At 48.6% G+C, this 20,638-nt stretch overlaps 1 protein-coding gene across 1 annotated transcript; it reads right to left on the bottom strand.

The window, feature by feature from the left end:
- Positions 1-296: 296 nt before the first annotated feature.
- LOC125553983 (phosphatidylinositol 4-phosphate 5-kinase 2-like) lies at positions 297-4,135 on the bottom strand. The gene is made up of 8 exons (XM_048717617.1): positions 3,446-4,135; positions 3,194-3,361; positions 2,903-3,068; positions 2,475-2,585; positions 2,177-2,370; positions 1,951-2,081; positions 1,732-1,834; positions 297-1,236 (listed from the first exon to the last, which is right to left on the bottom strand). The coding sequence occupies exons 1-8, from the start codon at positions 3,850-3,852 to the stop codon at positions 927-929; spliced, it is 1,590 nt and encodes a 529-aa protein (XP_048573574.1). The 5' UTR covers positions 3,853-4,135; the 3' UTR covers positions 297-926.
- Between the last annotated feature and the right edge of the window lie 16,503 nt (positions 4,136-20,638).

The following is a 20,638-nucleotide window of genomic DNA, read 5'->3' as shown; positions in this document are numbered from 1 at the left end:
TGTCTCCTCCCCCTCCCTCCCACTTTATTTTTGCTTCACTCAGTCCACAATGGCAGCAGCAGGCACAGGCAGCAGCAGTAGTAGTACAAATGTGCATGCAAATGACACTGACTCTCTAGTCGACTGTGGTCACGGCAGAAGATAGGCCTCCTGCAAATGCTTGCAAAGATGGCAACAATGTCTACAGGGGGCAGCTTCTTTTCTCTGAACCACGAATGAGACGTCTCCTGAAAATTCAGCCGGACGGCCCAGATTGGCCATCTGCATCTGCATCTGCAAGCAAAGGCGAGAGCTGCAAGAAGGCGAGATGGATGGACATCCTGGTTCCTTTTTCTGAATCTCGACAAGGTGCATCAGTTTTTCAGGCCAACAATAGTTGTCTTGATACTACTACACGACAACGTGAACATGTACAAGGCCTGATTGATTCCCACTCGACCACTCCTGTGCAAGACCATATCCTCTATTCGGCACGCCACACCAAGAATGAATCCCAGGAAAAAAATCGGGTTCTTGGTAGGTGCAAAAGGAGGAAACAAATTACAAAAGAGCACTACTACAAAGCAGAGACAGGGGCTAGCTAAGCTAGCCATGGAATATCTCGAGCCGTAGCTCTGCAATCATGGAGTAGGCACTTACACTCTCACAAGTCTTCCAAAAGACGGAGCTTTGTATGTCCGTAGTTTAGCTCCGTCCCCCATCCTTCCGGTTTCAGCATGCTTGTCGCCGTTGTCGGCAGCCGCCTATTCAGACAAGAGTATAGTGGCCAAAGCCAAACCACCCCACCAGCTGCACTGTTTCAGCGCATGCTCGGGATCAGCGACGCCATCATGCCATGAGCTTCATTCACCAATGGATCTATCTCATGATGCAAAAACTCCTCCGGATGTAAAAAGTCAGTTAAACCCTGTGCATTCTTCTCAGCCTCACTGTTGTTGTTTCACGAACACCCTGCGAATGAAATCCTGGAACCTCCTCGAGTAGAGCTTGGGATCCACGGCAGAAATGCGGCCAGGGTTGGCCTGGAAAGACTTGTAGGCGTGCTCCAGCTTCTTGGTTATGTCGTAGTCTTGTAGGATGTCGATTATCCCGAAGAAGAGGTAGACATCACACGGTCCCCCGCTCGGCGCGGCTATGAACAGGTGCCTCTCGTTCAGAAGGAACTTGTCGAGCATTCTCTTCGAGCTGCGCTCCGCCTGGGCGGGCATGTTCATGCCCAGCTGCACAAATGGCCTCCTGCCAAAAAAATATAAATAAATCAATCCCCATGTTTAATTCATTTCAACATTGTTGATCAGGATCATGAAGATGCCATGGCTAAAGTTGCACATATATTTCCCCTTGAAGAAAAGTTGCAGGCATCCTATCCGTTCTCTTTGCTGCAGACATTTGACTTAAACAAACATGCAAGGCCCCATGGTGCTCTAGGTGGTTTGGAACGAAGGGGGCAGCAAAGTATAGGATCATGATGAGAGCATAAAAATAGCTTAGAAAAAACACGACATGAAAGTATTGCTTTACCCTAGTGGAGAAGCATTATGTCTGGAAACTAAAGTAGAATGTGCACTAGATGTCAACGTTACTGAAAAAGCATCCCATATACGCATGGCATGGTACCCAATTTATCAAAATAGTTTGACCGCTGAAGGCTCCTGGCTAGGTATTTCGGTTGTTCCAGAATGTCAACAATAGGTTGCTTATGAATGGCAAGAGTGGCAATTTATAACTTACCGGGATTCTGTGATCAAATCCCTCTCTCTGCATCCTGTTTCCATAAAGCATTGCTCACAAAAATTGCCTCCGCCTTCAAATGATTTTCTTTTGCCAGTTGATCCTGATAGTTAAGATTAGATGAAATCTGGTAAATTATCGGGCCAAGGGAAAAACTGTATGTAAAATCATAATTCACGGTGTGTAAAGAATGAACAAATACCAATGTTTTTAACTTACTTGGCAGAGCAATGGGCTGAGAGAGGCCTATCTTAGACACAGACAAATCATTACGAAAGTGAACTCCTAACAATAGGCTGTAGTCCATAATTCCTTGTGTCTCTAAGAATATGCAGTCCATCTGAATTTGCCTATGTTACATTGAAGAGTCAGATTTAGGATCGGTCTTATAGTTCTCATGAAATTTGCATTGAATCTACTCCAGTTAACATAGTGGGGAACTCACTTCATAAGTTCCTCATACCAAAATCTTTGCAACCGAAATGCATAATCGAGATCGAGGTCCTTCAGAGTAGTGGTTTCATCAATCTTTCGCTCCGTTTTGTCGATGGTCCGACCATGTGAGGAACCTTTCAAATCAAAACGCCTGTGAATCTTATACTCCGAGCAGCAAAAATTGCCCATTATAACGAACCGGACCTATAGTTGTATAGATTGACATAAGGTCAAGGCCAAATAAATTGCACTAGGAAGTAGCTACAGGAATGGAGTGAGCCATGTGTCTTCACATGATTATTGCTTACCTTGGGACATCCAACTTGCTTAATGCAATGCGTGCCATAGAATCTTGTCAACAAGGTGGACTTATGCAGACGGACGTGTTCATAGTAACTCCGCAACATCCTAATAAGAACCTATGAACCAAGATTATATTTAGTCGACGCTGAAATCGCCAATTAGTACTGCAATATTTTCCAGAAAAAATCAATCTAGACCTGGAATCTGAAACAAGCACAAATTTGAACTCCTTTTGGAAAGAAAAAGAGCAATTGTTGCACCCAAATTATTTAAGAACATGAATGACTCAACGTGTATTTTGAAGGCACAGTACAATGTGTAATACTACTGCCAGATTATGACTCGCTTGTCGAAACTTCATTTCGATGGATACACGTCCCTCTGCCTTATTATATCAAAGCAGAGTAACTGAATAAGAAAATCGCTCACTGACCTTCACTTCGGCCTTCTTCACGGTTTTAATCATGAACCGATCGTCCTGGGTGATGAAGAAGCAGCTCCCGCTCTTCCCGGGGGACGCCAGCTCCCGGAGCGTGTCGTTGCCACAGATTGCAAGCATGTAGTCCGCAGGGTCAACCCCAAACAATTTCCTCAGGTGCCTGAAGGCATCACTCAACAGTAGTCAACGCACCACTCAAGCACAAGAGCCACACATCACCGACGATCCAATCCAACATGGCAATTCAACTCAAGGCCAAGAACAGCAAGGAAGGCAGTGCGGCACCTGAAGACGGCAGGGCAGTAGTCCTTCCACCGGAAATCGAGCGAGTGATGCGGCGGCGTGAGCTTGGAGCCTTCCGGCGGGAACCGCGTCCAGACCTTCTCCCGCGGGTCGAAGTCCGAGGCCAGGAGCTTCTTGAACGGCAGCGCCGACGACTTCCCCACCGAGTAACTGTATATCAATCAATGTGACAAAGTGTTTCGATGAATGACTAGAGGGAAAATGCGAGAGGGGGCGGGCATTGACTGGCATTGCCTTATGCCGAGCTGCAGGTTGAGCATGAGGCCGTGGCTCCGGTGGCCCTTGCGGATGGCCTTGCCGGGCCTCCTGGCCTCCTGCTGCTGCTCCTCCTCCTCCAGCACCCTATGCGGCCTCGGCGGCGGCGGCGTCATCGTCCGGAAGAAGGGCGCCGGCGGCTGCACCGTCATCCGGGCGCTGCAGCTGCGGCGGAAGGGCGCGGCGACGATGTCGCAGGTGATGTCGCCGGCCTCGCCGTCGCACTCCCAGATGCATATCCGCGGCGCCGGGGACTTGCCGTCCACGGAGAGGCGCTTGCGCAGCGGCACGTAGAAGGGCAGTGCCTCGTCGCCGTGCCAGCGGGGGAGCTGGCCGTGGCGGCAGCGCTCGCCCTGCTGCGAGGCGGCGGCGGCTTGCGGCGGCATGGTGGCCTGATCGGTCGGCTCGCTCCTCGAGTCCGAGGCGCGGTCGGTGGTGGGCGGATCGAGCTATGCTATACTATAGCGGCAGTACGAGGTACCTCATTTGAGGGAAGGGGTTGCGAGAGATGAGACGAGACGAGACGAGGGGGTTGGCGGCGTGATAGGCGGAGGAAGGGATGGAGGGAAGGGGCAGGCCGTGGTTTTGCTTTAGCTTTTTCTTGTTGCTTTTGTAGGCGTCGGCTTTGGCACAGGAAGCGATGTCAGGCGGGCGGGCTAGCAGAGTGAGTAGCGGGAGCATGGATGGATGACTAGCAGTCGCGGAGCTGGAACTTAAAAAGCGCTCCCGCTCGGTGGCGCTTAGGGGGAGGCGCGCGCCACCTGAGTCGTCTCGCCCGCATGCTGCCTCGGATACATTCCCTGTTCAAGAATTCATTCAATTAATCAGTTAACTTATCGATTAATTCCTACTTGTAGAGTTACCGAATAACTGAAAAACCGCTCGATTAATTGATTCACCGATTCAGCGATTAATCCCCTACTCACCAGCCAACCGAGCAGCTACCAGTTAACGATTTCCTCAACAATGAATACATTTTTCGTTGGCTCCATGGGTAAACAGAAATCAAAAAACAAGAAAATGCAATTCGTTGGGAGTAAGTTAAAAAATATGGACCGCGGTAGCCAGCGAACGTTCCTTGGAAACATTTTCGAATGTTTTTCACGGTTGTTTTTTGATAAACCATGACAATTCTTCCGAGATGCATGACAGTTTTTGAAAAGAAGGGAATTTTGCGGAGAAATAGGCAGAATTTGCCATCTCCTACCACCTAAAAATGCCTTTTAAAGTCCCCTTGACACCCCGGAGAATGTTCACCAGTTAGTATTTTTGTCAAAAAGGGTTTTTATATTTGCTAACGATGTTACGTTGTGACAAGAACGAAGAGAATGGTGTTCTGTCGATTAAAGCAACTAGTAGAGTTGTTATATTGGAGGGCTTTATGAAGGCTAGGAGGTTGTGCCCACATACATGTTGCCAAAATGTAGCCTTCATTATTATGGGACCATGTGTCAATGAGGCATCATTTTCTTTAATTAAAACAAAAAAACTCATGTGAGGTAGGGTATCATCTAAAGTTTATTTTCCATGATACATAACTGCACACAACTGCCATGTGGAGCGCGCTTCAATAGGTAGCCCTAAATTGTTACTCCCTCCTTCACAAAATATAAGGCGCGCGTTGACTTTTTAGGTCTCCATCACATAACTTTAACTATGATTTTCACTTACTGTATGCCTACAAAATTATTATGAAGACATATGAAATACAATTGGTTTGCAAGACAAATACGATGATATTACCGATACATATTCAACCCGTGTACTTAATAGTCAAAGTCGTGCATCAAAGACCGTGCAAAGTCAAACACGCCTTATATTTTGGGAAGGAGAGAGTATATATGAAGTCCAAGAAGCCAAATATGAAGGGATCGTCATAAATCATGACGATCGGATGACATATGATGACTCTGGTAGAATGCATTTTTTGATCAAAATCGTCATAATGACGATTATTATGGCGATTGTGCCAATATGGCGACTCGGCTAGAGAAGCTCTTATACAAGTGAAATGACACGGTGGATTGGTTTATGAATATTTAGAACCTCATTTAGAATACTAATGCCCCTTTAAATTAAGAGTTCTCACTTAGAGAGCGATCACCAATAGTCTGGCGGTCCAAATGCCTAGATTACGACATCGTCAAATCTTTTATAGTGGGTGTATTTATATGTAGATCGGCTGAGGACATACTGCATGCTATAATTGTGTGTTCAAAAATGTGTATGCTTCGTCTAGCGGTCTGTGACATTTGGAACTTACCTAGAGAGGATCTAATAAAGCAAGATGTCCCAGATTTGTATCTTCACTTACTGAATAAGATTAATGTTAATGAACGATCAAAATTGCTGTTGTTGTTGTTGTTGTTGTTGTGGAGGGCATATCACTTGAGAAATAATGTTATTTTTAGTGATGGGAAGGCCTCTGTTGGGATGTCAGTTGTCTTTTTGGACAATATGGTGACGACCTTCTATGGAGCTTCCAAGTATTTGGGTTCATTGAAACATTATGAAGGTAAAATTCCCCCTCCCCCCTCCCCCCAGGTTGATATCCCTTTGTATGATTTACTTTATGCATATTGGGTAGCGCCTCATGAAGGAACTATCAAGATTGATGTCGTCACAAAATAGGAAGAAAATGTATATACTCACCAGGTTTTCTTGAATTTCCGTCCTAATGAAATTCTGCCCATCATATAGTGTGGACACGCATCGTACCAGGTTCCGGTAGCATGTCTCTAGGGGCGAAACCATTCGCAAAGGCACATGTTTTCATCGCAATGCATGTGCCAGGAGCCCTGGAGGAGCCTTAAAATTAGCTTTTAAGTTGGAATTTTTACCCTCTAAGGTTGAAAAACAACATTCGTCACATTTTTTCAGCACAGTTTCAGAATTTCTTGACACTTCCTTAGGATCAAAATTCAAAATATTATGGTGATTATCATAACTTTGTCATATGTAGTCTGTTCCAGGTCCTACGTGACGAACGAAGCCTGATTTATCTAGAAATTATACTGTTAACTTATCCAGGATCTTTATTCTAGGGTTTAAAAATCCGTCATACTCTTTAATCAACAAAGCCTGATTCCTAAACAGCCATGGCCTGCATTAGTAGCTTTACTCTAATCACCCACGCACGCGAACTGAATAGTAAAAATATTTTCTTCAATCTTCTTCATATCATCTCCTTGACTGGATTCCATGTCAGTCCATAGCCACAAAAAAGCCCTATGGCTAAACCCTCGTGGACTTTAGATTTTGCTGGCCACTTTGCCTTCTTAGGTGGGTCGTCGATGTCCTCTTCCCAGATGTCTCGTATGCATCCTCCTCATGTGGCGTCAGACGTTCCACCAATTCTTCGATGGGGTCCTTCGACACCCCACTTTATTCACCTCGGTCGCCCGTGATCGGACAAGGGGCGGCATCAAACAAATAGCACAAAAGATCTACCACCACCACCGTCAAAGGTGAGAGGCTCCAATGTGGGCGAGAACACGAGGGATGCAGGGATTAGAATGGAGATACTCTCGATAGTTTAGAACCGCCAGAGGGTAGATAACCCTAGTTTTTTCGCTAGGGGATTCGAGTCAATTATGTTTGCATGCAAAATTAATTGTATGTGTTACCATCCTACTTGGTTTCTACATTTTTATTTTTTCTGCATGGGTAGAAAGATACTAATATGCTCGGTAGGGAAAAAAATGAAGACAACACTGTCATCGATTAGTGTGAATATGCGATGTCTAGACTAAATGTGGAATCGTGTATATTTGGGAACCATTCCGAGTTCTTCTTGTAATATCAAAACTCTGATAGGATATTTTCTAAGAGAAACTAAACATGCAAGTTTTATTGTTCTTTCAGCATGAGTTTATGGTTGTGAACTTTAATAGCAGACACAGATTATCCCAAAAACACAGTAAAGGTGATGTCCTAGACACATGCAAAATTTCAAGTTCCAACTAATGCATCCTATTTCAGGGGCGTGTAAAAAGCAATTTCAGTATAAAGCAAATTTCTAATGCTTTACATATAACTTAGACCTCATTAGTTAAATTAATGATATGAAAATACACGCAAACCTTTTGCTATGACGATCAAAGTTTTTTTTTCTTTGAACCCTTGCTATAACCAATGCTGCGTACCAAGTGTCTTGGATGGCGTGGCTCTGGCATTCAGTACGAGAAAACTGGACTTGGAAGCTGGCAATTCAGCGTACCTAACTGTACGTGGCAAAATGAGTTATGCCACACGTACGAAAAGTAAAAACTGCACATCTATATAATAAGAACGGTACGTGCAATTTTATAGACAGGTGATGCATATTACGCCAAGATCTGCATATGGTACAAAGTTACAAATCTGGATTAGTTATGGCACCGATTTGACATAAAAGCATATATATTGCAGCAAGGAGTTCAGGAAAAAAACTACATTGAATGAGGTATTTTCCCTGTTTTTATTAAACAGCGGGTAGGGACTGAAGATCCTAGAAGCCGGAATTCATTGCAACAAAAACTTTATAACACCGAGAACCAATCTATGGTTGGATGGTTATAGGAGGACAGTGATATACCCAGTCCATCAAAGTAAGATTGACACTGCTGCTCGTTTTTCTTGGATTTATTTTAACCTTTTCAGCGATGCGTGTTCAGTGCAAGAAACGTTTCCGTCGACTACGAAGATGTCTATGACGGCTTCATCAAACTCAAGATGATGTGTGCTAATAGAGATAGGGTGTGCCTGTATGCGTTCATTGGAATGAATGCATGTTTATGTGAATGTTGAGCGCCTAAGTTTGTACTGTGTTAAAATAATTATAACACTACATAAAAGACCCAAAGAAAACTGAAAAATACAAGCATGCCATCCCTTTTTGTATATGAAAACCGGAAGATGACAACAAAGGATTGATATAGTTGACTGAGGGGGGGGGGGGAGTAGGCAACTAACAATTTTTAATTTTTCTTTACCAAATTAAATTTTGCATTATAGTAGGTTGTCTAGATGTGCAACTAGATGAGCAACCTATATGATGCAATAACAACAAGCACACAAGTAAGCAAGGGAAATAACACAAATAAGCTTGCACAAGTAAAGGTACGAGATAACCAAGAGTGGAGCCGGTGAAAACGAGGATGTGTTACCGAAGTTCCTTCCTTTTGAGAGGAAGTACGTCTCCGTTGGAGCGGTGTGGAGGCACAATGCTCCCCAAGAAGCCAGTAGGGCCACCGTATTCTCCTCACGCCCTCACACAATGCGAGATGCCGTGATTCCACTATTGGTGTCCTTGGAGGTGGCGACCGGATCTTTACAAACAAGGTTGGGGCAAACTCCACAACTTAATCGGAGGCTCCCAACAATACCACGAAGTTTGACCACAATGGAATATGGCTTCGCGGTGACCTCAACCGTCTAGGGTGCTCAAACACCCAAGAGCAACAAGATCCGCAAGGGATTAGAGGGGGAATCGAATTTCTCTTGATGGAAGTGTAGATCGAGGCCTTCTCAACGAATCCCTAGAAAATCAATAAGTTTGATTGGCTAGGGAGAGAGATCGAACGAAAATGGAGCTTGGAGCAACAATGGAGCTTAGGGTTGGAGGAGGTAGTCAATTCGGAGAATAAGACACCCCTTATATAGTGGAGTGACAAATCCAACCATTATCCACTTAACCAGCCCGCGACCTGCGGTACTACCGCACCAACCAAGCGGTACTACCGCAAGGGCTCACGGTACTACCGTAGCGAGCCGTGGTACTACCGTGGCCACGGCAGGAGCTAGCCCAGGCATGTAGCAACGAAGCTGGGGCGGTACTGCCGCTCGCGCGGTACTACCGCATGATGAAGCTATGTACCTAGGATAGGGGCATGGACCTGTCCTAAGTACCCTACCCAAGGACATCCCCAGAAGAAGTCACCTTTCAATCGACTTGGAGGTATCTCACTCGACAGATTCAAGACACTCGACCACGAAGCAATCACTCGACCAAATTCCAACCACTCGACTGTCAGGAGATCCAAAGTCACCCTGCACGCAAACCGTCGGTCATTAAGTAGCTTTTATGGTCATCATAGAACTTTATTAGGGGCGTTACCAGTAACCCCCAATCTTAATGTACTTTAAACCTTGCATTACTGAGGGCTGGAGGGGCCTGGCGAACTCTATATAAGCCACCCCCTCCTCAGTATCAAGGGTTCGCACCCCTGTTATTCACACACACATAATTCAGTCGACCGCCTCCGGGCACCGAGACGTAGGGCTGTTACTTCCTCCGAGAAGGGCCTGAACTCGTAATCCTCGTGTGCTTACAACTCCTCCATAGCTAAGATCTAGCCTCTCCATACATGCCCCCTACATCACTGTCAGAGTTAGAACCACGACAGTTGGCGCCCACCGTGGGGCCAGGAGTCTTAGCGCCTAGTTTGAGAAGTTGCGATTTTTTCCGATATCCTTGATCATGGTTTCGGGCGGAGTTTTGGTGAAGGGCCGCGAGATCCGTCTCGGCGCGCTCACGTTCATCGCCGACGACTCCGCTTGGCTTCAGGAAGCTCCACTCGACGTCGACGCGCTCCCCGTCCGCGGGGCGACGCACTTTCGCGCATGCGTCCGTGGTGTCCTCCTGCAGCAGCCGTCGACCCAGTATCGATCGGCTCCCGTAGCATCTCCCCGCCCTGTTTCTCACTGGCGCAGGCGCTCCGGTCGGTCGAGGCTTCAGAGGTGGGTGAGGCATGCGGTGGCCCGCCAGTCGGCCACCCCACAAGTCGCGGCAATCGAGCCCGACGAATCCCTCTACGGCCTGTTCGACCTGTCGACTGGCTCCACAGAGACCGCATCCGAATGCGACAGTGGTGACCCAGCTGCAGAGGTTTTGGTGATCGATGGGCTACACAGTCCTCCCGGTTTCCCCCGCGCTGACGGAGGCGCGGATGGGGGCGACCCGTCGCATCCTCACGAGGAGTATCTCCCCGAGCCTCTCACGTCGTTGCAGCGGGAGGAGCTTCGCCACCGGAACATGGATGCACTCCACACTCCTATCGTTGGAGAAACCCCCGAGGCCCGAGCCTTGGAGGACGCGCGCTTGGCTAACTTAGCCGAGCGCACTCGACTGGAGAATCTCCAACGAATACTCGACGAGCGAGCGCGTCAGCGGGCTCCAGAATCTAGTCGACGTCAACTCTTTACGCCCCCGCAGGTATATCGTACTCCGATTAAGAATTTGGCGGCTGCGGCCCGTATAGCAGAGTCGATTCAGCCCTCCCAGTCAGAGGCTGGCAGAGGCTTGTTGCAAATCAGAGCGTTGCTCCGGGCAGCGGGAGACCAGAATTCCGCTGTTTCTCAATCGCGGAACAGGATCCACAGTCGATCCGTTGCAGCGGATACAGTCCAGTCGGCTCACAGCCCAAGATCGCCTCCGAGGCATGAGGGACGTGGAGACCGGCGTGATCAGTACAGAAGGAATGAGCAGTATGATCACCGATTCGATCGTGATGATCGACGTCGAGTGCCAACCCCTCCCCCGAGGAGTGGATCATATGTGCCTCGACAGCAGGTTGACAGACGCCCTCATAGTGTTGGGCGGAGAATTCCAGTCGACCCCAGGGAACTAGGCTTTATGCGAGATCCATTCTCGTTCAAGGTTTGGTCGATAGGAATAGAGCTCACCGAGAAGGCCACGACAGAGATGCGCCTACCAGTAGCAGGGTACATGTTTCAGGGCCGGAGTGTTTCAGTCGAGCCATCAGAGCCGCTGTAATCCCTCCCAACTTCAGGTTGGCGACTGGAGTTAGTAAGTTCACCGGTGAGTCCAAGCCCGATACTTGGCTCGAAGATTACCGAGTGGCTGTCCAGATTGGCGGTGGGAACGATGAGGTAGCCATGAAGCACCTGCCTCTCATGTTAGAGGGCTCGGCCAGAGCGTGGCTGAATCAGTTAGCACCCAGCAGCATTTACACTTGGGAGGATCTCTCCCGAGTGTTTGTCACCACATTTGAAGGAACATGCAAGTGACCTGCAGGCCTTACGGAATTGCGGTCTTGTGTGTAGAAACCGAATGAAACTCTGAGGGATTACATCCAGAGGTGGATCACATTGCATCACACAGTTGAAAATGTACCAGATCATCAAGCAGTTTGTGCCTTTAAAGAAGGCGTTAAGTACAGAGAATTGAATCTGAAGTTCGGTCGAACCAGAGAGATGTCTCTGAATCGGATGATGGAGATTGCCACCAAATACGTTAATGGTGAAAATGAGGATCGACTCCGGAGTGGCAAGCATAAAGCAGTCGCCCAGGAGACCGGAGGAAATTCCAGTCGGAAACAGAAGCGGAAAGCCGAGCCAGCCGCTCCTGGGGAGGCCCTGGCCGTAACCCAGGGAAAATTTAAGGGAAAACCCAAAGGACCTTGGAACCCCAAGAAAGTTAGAGACCAAGATGGAAATGATGTTTTGGATCTACCGTGTCACATCCACACCAAGAAAGATGAAGAGGGTAAACTCATTTACCCAAAGCATACCACTCGACAGTGTCGGCTTCTGATCCAGCAGTTTCAGGGCAAGCAGTCCAAAGATAAGGAAAAGGAGTCGGACAAAGTTGAGGACAAGGAAGATAGTGACGATGGGTACCCCCAGGTCAATTCCACCCTGATGATTTTTGCTGATGTTGAGAGCAAAATTCGACTGAAGGTTATTAACCGTGAGGTAAATATGGTTGCTCCGGCAACACCCAATTATCTGAAGTGGTCCCAGACTGCCATCACATTCGACCAGTCTGATCACCCTACGCACATTGCCACCCCTGGGAGGCAAGCTCATGTGGCCGTCCCAGTTGTCGAAGGCACTCGACTGACCAAAGTCCTGATGGATGGAGGCAGCGGTTTGAACATACTGTATGCAGAAAGATTGAAAGGGATGGGCATTCCGATGTCCAGGCTCAGCACCAGTAAGATGAGTTTCCATGGAGTCATTCTTGGGAAGAAAGCCAAGTCACTCGGCCAAATTGCTCTTGATGTGGTTTTCGGTGATTCCAAGAATTACCGCAAGGAAAAGTTGACATTCGAAGTTGTGGATTTCCAAAGTGCTTATCACGCTATTTTGGGCAGGCCAGCTTATGCACGCTTCATGGCTCGACCATGTTATGTGTATCTCAAATTGAAGATGCCTGGTCCCAAAGGTGTGATCACTATTACAGGCAATCGGAAGAAAGCAGAAGAGTGTTTTCAGAAAGGCTCAAAGATTGCTGATGCTCAGATGGCGGTGGTCGAGCTGCAAGAGTACCAGAAGACTGCAGATCCGAGTGAGTTGCTACGAGCCAAGAAGCCTGCTTCAGAATCAGCTTTTCAGTCGTCTGGTGAAACAAAGGCAGTTCACATTCACCCGACCGATCCAAACGCTGCTCCGACTCACATCTCAACGACGGTCAACTCCAAATAGGAAGAAGCGCTCATCCAGTTCCTCCGTGAGAACTGGGACATCTTCGCATGGAAGCCTGCTGACATGCTTGGAGTTCCCAGGGGGCTGGCTAAGCACCGTCTACGAGTCGACCCAAAATTTAAACCTGTGAAAGAACATCTTCGACGGTCCGCCGTCCAGAAGAGGAAGGCCATTGGCGAGGAGGTGGCTCGGCTCTTAGCAGCGGAGTTCATCCGAGAAATTTACCACTCCGAGTGGCTCGCCAATGTTGTCATGGTCCCCAAGAAGGACAAGTCACTTCGCATGTGCATTGATTTCAAGCATATCAATCGGGCCTGCCCGAAAGATCATTTTCCTCTCCCCCGCATCGACCAGATAGTCGACTCGACTGCGGGATGTGAGCGTTTGTCTTTCCTAGACGCCTATTTTGGGTACCATCAGATCCGTCTATACGGGCCCGACGAGATCAAAACAGCTTTCATCACTCCATTCGGGTGCTTCTGTTATGTCACCATGCCGTTCGGCCTCAAGAATGCCAGAGCCACGTTCATGAGGATGATTCAGAAGTGTTTGCTCACTCAAATCAGTCAGAATGTGGAGGCATACATGGATGATATTGTGGTCAAGTCACGGAAGGGTTCCGACCTGCTGACTGACCTTGCTGAAACCTTTGCCAACCTCAGGAGGTATGATATCAAGCTCAATCCGTCAAAGTGCACGTTCGGAGTTCCAGGTGGGAAGTTACTCGGTTTTCTCGTTTCTGAACGGGGAATCGACGCCAATCCTGAAAAAATTGGTACTATACTCCGGATGAAATGTCCTATGTGTGTGCATGACGTCCAGAAGCTTACATGATACTTGGCCACTTTAAGTCGATTCATCTCTCGCCTCGGTGAAAAGGCATTGCCTCTTTACCGACTGATGAAGAAGTCCGACAAGTTCGAGTGGACTCCAGAAGCTGATGCAGCGTTTACAAAGCTCAAAGCTCTGCTCTCCACCCAGCCGGTGCTTGCTGCCCCAATCAGCAAAGAGCCTTTGCTGATTTACATTGCAGCCACTGGACAAGTTGTCAGTACAGTACATACGGTCGAGCGGGAAGAAGAAGGAAAGGCCTTCAAAGTTCAGCGCCCAGTATATTATGTTTCTGAAGTTTTGACTCCTTCAAAGCAAAGATATCCTCATTACCAGAAGCTTGTATATGGGATTTATATGACCACGAAGAAGGTTGCACATTACTTCTCTGATCATTCCATTACAGTCGTCAGCGACGCTCCACTATCAGAGATTTTGCACAACAGATATGCAACTGGTCGAGTGGCCAAATGGGCGATTGAACTTCTTCCCCTAGATATTAAGTTTGAGGCAAAGAAAGCTATCAAGTCCCAAGCAATTGCAGATTTCGTCGCCGAGTGGATCGAACAGCAACTTCCGAGTCAAGTTCACTTGGAGCACTGTACCATGTTCTTCGATGGATCTAAGATGTTGAATGGTTCCGGTGCTGGGGTAGTATTGGTTTCCCCCCGAGGAGATAAGCTCAGATATGTTCTCCAGATTCACTTCGATTCCTCCAATAACGAAGCAGAATATGAAGCACTTTTGTATGGGTTGCGCATGGCCATTTCACTCGGCGTCCATCGCCTCATGGTCTATGGCGATTCAGATTTTGTGGTTAATCAGGTGATGAAAGAATGGGACGTCAGAAGTCCAGCTATGACTGGTTATTGCAATGCAGTGAGAAAGTTAGAGAAGAAATTTGAGGGGTTAGAGCTTCATCACATCCCCCGACTGAAAAATCAAGCGGCTGATGATTTGGCAAAGATAGGCTCCAAGAGAGAAGCCATCCCCAGCAATGTGTTTTTGGAACACATCCGCTCGCCATCAGTCCAAGAAGATCCTTTTACAGATGAAGCCCCGCAGCCAAAGAGTGCCACAGATCCGACTGAAGTTGAAATTCCGGCAGTGGTCGACCTAATCATGGAAGTTTTGGCAATCACCCCTGACTGGACGATACCGTACATCGCGTATACCCTGAGAAAGGAACTCCCGGAGGACGAGGAAGAGGCTCGACAGATCATCCGTCGATCCAAGGCCTTTACAGTCATAAAGGGACAGTTGTATAGAGAAAGCGCGACTGGCGTCGGTCAGAAGTGTATAACACCAGAAGAAGGTCAGATAATCCTTGATGATATCCACTCGGGGACCTGTGGTCATCATGCGTCCTCTCGGACCATTGTGGCTAAAGCATACCGAGCGGGATTTTACTAGCCAAGAGCGAATGAAATGGCAAAAGAGATAGTCGACAAGTGTGAAGGGTGCCAGTTCTACTCCAACATGTCGCACAAGCTTGCATCAGCCCTGAAGACCATTCCACTCGTCTGGCCCTTCGCTGTTTGGGGACTGGACATGGTTGGCCCATTGAGAACAGGCAGGAGCGGTTTCACACATGTGCTTGTGGCAGTCGACAAGTTTACCAAATGGATTGAAGCTAAGCCTATCAAGAATCTTGATGCTTGCACTGCTATCGGTTTCGTCAGAGAGTTAACGTTCAGATATGGAGTCCCACATAGCATCATCACCGACAATGGGTCAAACTTTGATTCAGACAAGTTCAGAGCTTTTTGCGCCTCTCAAGGCACTCGAGTCGACTGCGCATCGGTCGCCCACCCCCAGTCGAATGGACAAGCAGAAAGGGCAAATGGTCTGATTCTCAAAGGACTAAAGCCTCGGCTGATGCATGATCTCAAGCACGCAGCAGGCGCTTGGGTCGACGAGCTTCCGTCAGTTCTGTGGGGATTGAGGACCACCCTGAATCGGTCGACTAGAAGAACTCCGTTCTTTCTGGTTTACGGAGCGGAAGCAGTCCTGCCGAGTGATCTACTTCACAATGCACCCCGAGTCGAGCTTTATACCGAAGATGAAGCAGAACAAGCCCGGCAAGATGCAGTCGATCTCCTGGAAGAAGAAAGAGAAATGGCTATGATCCGATCAACCATTTATCAGCAAGACTTGCGTCGATTCCATGCCAGAAATGTGAAGAGTCGAGCCTTCCAAGAAGGAGATTTGGTCCTCCGAGTGGATCAACAGAAACCACACAAGCTCGCTCCTACTTGGGAAGGTCCCTTCATCATCACCAGAGTCCTCCACAATGGAGCATATCACCTTTACAATTTCGATCGCCAGATCGATGAGCCACGAGCTTGGAATGCAGAACTGCTCCGCCCCTTTCACACTTGAATTCTCACTCGGATGAGATGTAATAAGAAAAACTTCTATAGTCTATTTATCAAAGACAAGAGTGTTACAAATTTTCCTATAATTGTTGTTGCTTTTGTTTGCGTGTGAAATCCCCCAGTGGGTGGCTTAGCTGCGAATCCGTTTCGCCTAAGTTTGTAAAAAAAAATCCTACCGAGTGGTGAGCCAGACTCCCACTCGGAGGCTTAGCTGCAGCTCAGTGCTTGCCTAAGTGTTTAAAAATCCTACCGAGTGGTGAGCCAGACTCCCACTCGGAGGCTTAGCTGCAGCCCAGTGCTCGCCTAAGTGTTTAAAAATCCTACCGAGTGGTGAGCCAGACTCCCACTCGGAGGCTTAGCTGCAGCTCAGTGCTTGCCTAAGTGTTTAAAAATCCTACCGAGTGGTGAGCCAGACTCCCACTCGGAGGCTTAGCTGCAGCCCAGTGCTCGCCTAAGTGTTTAAAAATCCTACCGAGTGGTGAGCCAGACTCCCACTCGGAGGCTTAGCTGCAGCCCAGTGCTCGCCTAAGTGTTTAAAAATCCTACCGAGTGGGAGCAGACCTCCCACTCGGGGGCTTAGCTGCAGTCCAGTACTCGCCTAAGTTTGAAAAAATCCTACCGAGTGGAGAGCAGACCTCCCACTCGGGGGCTTAGCTGCAGTCCAGCACTCGCCTAAGTTTGAAAAAATCCTACCGAGTGGAGAGCAGACCTCCCACTCGGGGGCTTAGCTGCAGTCCAGTACTCGCCTAAGTTTGAAAAAATCCTACCGAGTGGAGAGCAGACCTCCCACTCGGGGGCTTAGCTGCAGTCCAGTACTCGCCTAAGTTTTTAAAATCCTACCGAGTGGAGAGCAGACCTTCCACTCGGAGGCCTAGCTGCAGCCCAGTGCTCACCTAAGTACGGAACACATCTCAACCCGCAAGGACGACGAGGTGCAAATCGACTGCTACCTTCTCCTTCGGAGTTGCACCACAAATACAAAGTTATTTCGAGTGAAGAACAAGTTCCGCTCGACAGATAATTCATGAAGATATTCAACGATAAATCAAGTTCAGAGAAGATCCAAAGGTTCTAGACCGCAGATCAAAGTACTCGAGCCTCCAGCTTGACAGAGTTTAACGGTTACAAAATCCACTCGGCATTCCGAGGCAAATTTAAAGTGAAGCATAAAAGTTTTTATTCCTCATGCGGAGGACTGGAAGGGGCGACGAACTCGTCCAAGTCGATCCCTTCTGCAGTGCGAGTGACAGCAGCAATGAAAGTCTCCATGAAGTCTTGAAAGTTGTGCTTCCTGGTATTGGCAACTTGGATGGCGGCCAACTTTTCTTCTCGTGCCTCCTTGCAGTGGACGCGGACCAGAGATAGAGCGACGTCAGCGCCACATCTAGCAGAAGATTTCTTCCATTCCGCCACTCGACCTGGGACTTCATTTAGTCGAGTCATCAGGGACTCGAGGTCATTCTGAAGCGTTGTCCTGGGCCAGAGCGACGTGTCAATCCGTGACATCGCAACCTTCAACCGAGCAAGATAGTCAACAACGCCGGCAACATGAGATTCCAGTCGGAGCACGTTCATAGCAGCCTCGTCCTTCACTGGAGAATTGATGGGGTCCAAGTCTGTCTCCACTCAACTGGTCTCCTCTTCGAAGTTCTGGCAGAATTCTGTAAACACAATTCAAGGATAAGTTAGTGGCTCTACGCAGATTTGGTAACTGCAAGTCAGTCGGGCCGGAGTAATTACCCTCGAGCATGACGAACAGCTTCTTGGCGAGTCCACCGAGATAAGCCTCCAGATCGTTCCTCTTCCCCGCCAGTTCACTTGCCTTGTCAGTCAGAGCTATATTGCCATTCTTCAGACGGCTGACCTCTCGATTAGCTGCGTCGAGAGCAGTTTTCAGCCTAGAGTTTTCCTTTTCAAGAGTACCGACTGAAGCCAGTTTTTCTTCAGCAAGCTTCGTTTTGTTCAGGGCCTCCTTCTGCGCTTCGGCAAGGTCTTGATCCTTCTTCTTCAGAGCCTTCTCCATTTTGTCTGCGAAACAGCAAGTGAGATCAACATCGAGGATGGCCAGAAAGAAAGGACAGTCGACAAAATCTCACCAGCCATACCTTTTGCTTCGTCCCTCGCCTTCTGCAAGTTCTCCTGAGCAAGCTTCAAGTCAAGGTTCAGCTGGATCTGTTTGTTCTCCAACTCAGTGTAGCGAGCCACAAGTTCGCAGGATTTCTGCAAAAAATCAGTCGACAGACATCCAAGATAAGTTGCTTCCGAGTAACCAAGAGACAATGATGGCATTTCTAAGACTACAGCCGAATCAAAAACATTCGACAGTAGTCTCGGGGACTACACCCAGTGGGTGCACTTAGTGTGCCCCCACTAGTTCGACCAAAAAAAATCGACTGCCCGCAGCCGACCGTGTACAGTTCCATTCGACATGGCCTGACCAGACCGAGTGAAGAAGTTCAGCTAAAGCAACACAACATAAAGACTACAGTTGACTGCCAGCAGTCCACCGTAGTCTCGGGGACTACACCCAGTGGGTGCACTTAGCGTGCCATCACTCGTCAAAAAGATTAATAGACACACCCAGTGGGTGCACTTAGCGTGCCATCACTCGTCAAAAAGATTAATAGACACACCCAGTGGGCGTACAGATATAAAGATCTTCGGAAAAGAGATTCTTCAGATAGCATATCCTAACAGAACAAGCGGAGAATCGACTGACCTGGATGTTGCTCTGAAGAGCCGAGCTCGCGTCATAAGCTGCTTGGCTGGCTTCCCGAACCACCTTCACTTGCTCCATCACGATCCCCGCCTGGCGTATAGCCTCTTTAGCGGCATCCACTTGGTCCTCAGGGACGTGGTGTGTGGCAAAAAGCGAAGGCGGATTTGCAGTCGACGTCGAAGGCCGGACACTCGTCAGAGGTTCAGCGAAGGTCACAGAAACCCGAGTGGTATCACCACCCTCCCGGACTGCGGCCTTAGGCGCCGGAGTAGTTTGTGAGGTTTTGCCAGCCGGCGCCCTCCTGTATCTTCGCACACTCAGCGGCACTTCGTCGTCATCATCAGGGAGGTCAATGACATGAGGAGGAGCTACAAGAAAAATCCAATCGACCGGAATTATTAGAAATCGTCAGTCGGCTAAAAGCAGAGCATCAGTAATCGTACCGGGGTTGGAGGTAACAGCGTCTTCCATCTCTTGATCATCGTCCTTGGCGGAGATCTCCGAGGTGGTAGCACTGCAAATTTCGAAAGTCAGTCAGCTTATTCAATGAGTCGACCAAGAGTCCGTCACATTCGACAAAGGAAAACAAATTCTACTATTACCCAGAAATGGTGGGGACACTCATCCTCATCTTGGGCAGAGCCTTGGGCGGCTTGGACGGCGTCGCGCGTGGGTGCTTGGGAGTTTTTCTGTCGGTGCTGGAGATGAAGTCCGAGGGCGCTTCGATGACTGGCCAACAGGGACAGTCGCCTTACCACGTTCCCGCGCAGGGTCGTGTGTAAGCTTGGATCGCCGTTCCGAGCGGGGAGGTTCGACTTCTTCCTCCTCCTCTTCACTGGAGTCGTCGTCGCCATCCCCCTCTCCTTCGCCGTCAGATTCCCACTCTTCTCCCTCGTCTCCACTTTCGCCTCCGCTCGCCTCTCCTTCCTCGGCCTGCTCCTGTGCTCCATTGGGTGTTGAGTACATCTCAGTAGTGGCCTAGACTACAACAAACGAGACAAAAGTCAATCGACTGATCCAAAAAGAACAAATAAAGAAAGCAAGATCACAGTCGGAAACGCAAGGTCAGACCTTGTCCACTTCGTATGTTTGGTCGAGTGGAAGAATCCTCCTGGCTCCTCGGGGGTTGTCCTTGTTCCCTGTGATACTCCACAGCCACCCTTCCAACATCTCGTCAGTGACCTCCTCTGGGTGAACCCGAGTGGTGTCTTCGAGACCCGAGTACAGCCACATCGGGTGGTCACGAGCCTGAAGCAGTTGGATGCGCCTCCGAAGGAAGACTTCCAACAAGTCCATGCCAGTCACACCCTCGTGGACAAGCTGAACCACTCGACCGACCAGCACCTTGACTTGCGCCTTTTCCTCCAGCGTCACTTTCAGAGAGGCAGGTTTTTGTGCTCGGTTCAGAGAAAAAGGGGGAAGCCCGGTCGACTGTCCTGGGGTCACCTGGTCTTTACAGTAAAACCAAGTCGACTGTCACCCATGGACTGACTCGGGAAAAGTGATAGACGGAAAGGAACTTTTTCCCCTCATCTGGATCGCCAGGCCCCCGCACAGCTGGATCACCTGCGTCCGTTCGTCACTCGACTTGGCCTTCTTGACCGACTGAGAGCGGCAAGTGAAGATGTGCTTGAAGAGTCCCCAATGGGGGCGGCAACCCAAGAAGTTTTCACACAAGGAAACGAAAGCAGCAAGATACACAATAGAATTGGGAGTAAAGTGATGGAGCTGCGCTCCGAAGAAGTTCAAGAAGCTCCGGAAAAAAGGATGAGGAGGCAGAGAGAATCCATGATTGATATGGGTGGCGAGGAGGAC

The sequence above is a fragment of the Triticum urartu genome, chromosome 4 (assembly GCF_003073215.2).
Source record: "Triticum urartu cultivar G1812 chromosome 4, Tu2.1, whole genome shotgun sequence".
Lineage (NCBI taxonomy): Eukaryota > Viridiplantae > Streptophyta > Magnoliopsida > Poales > Poaceae > Triticum > Triticum urartu.
Note: the sequence above shows the minus strand (reverse complement) of the source record. Positions and strands in the feature narration are given on the sequence as shown.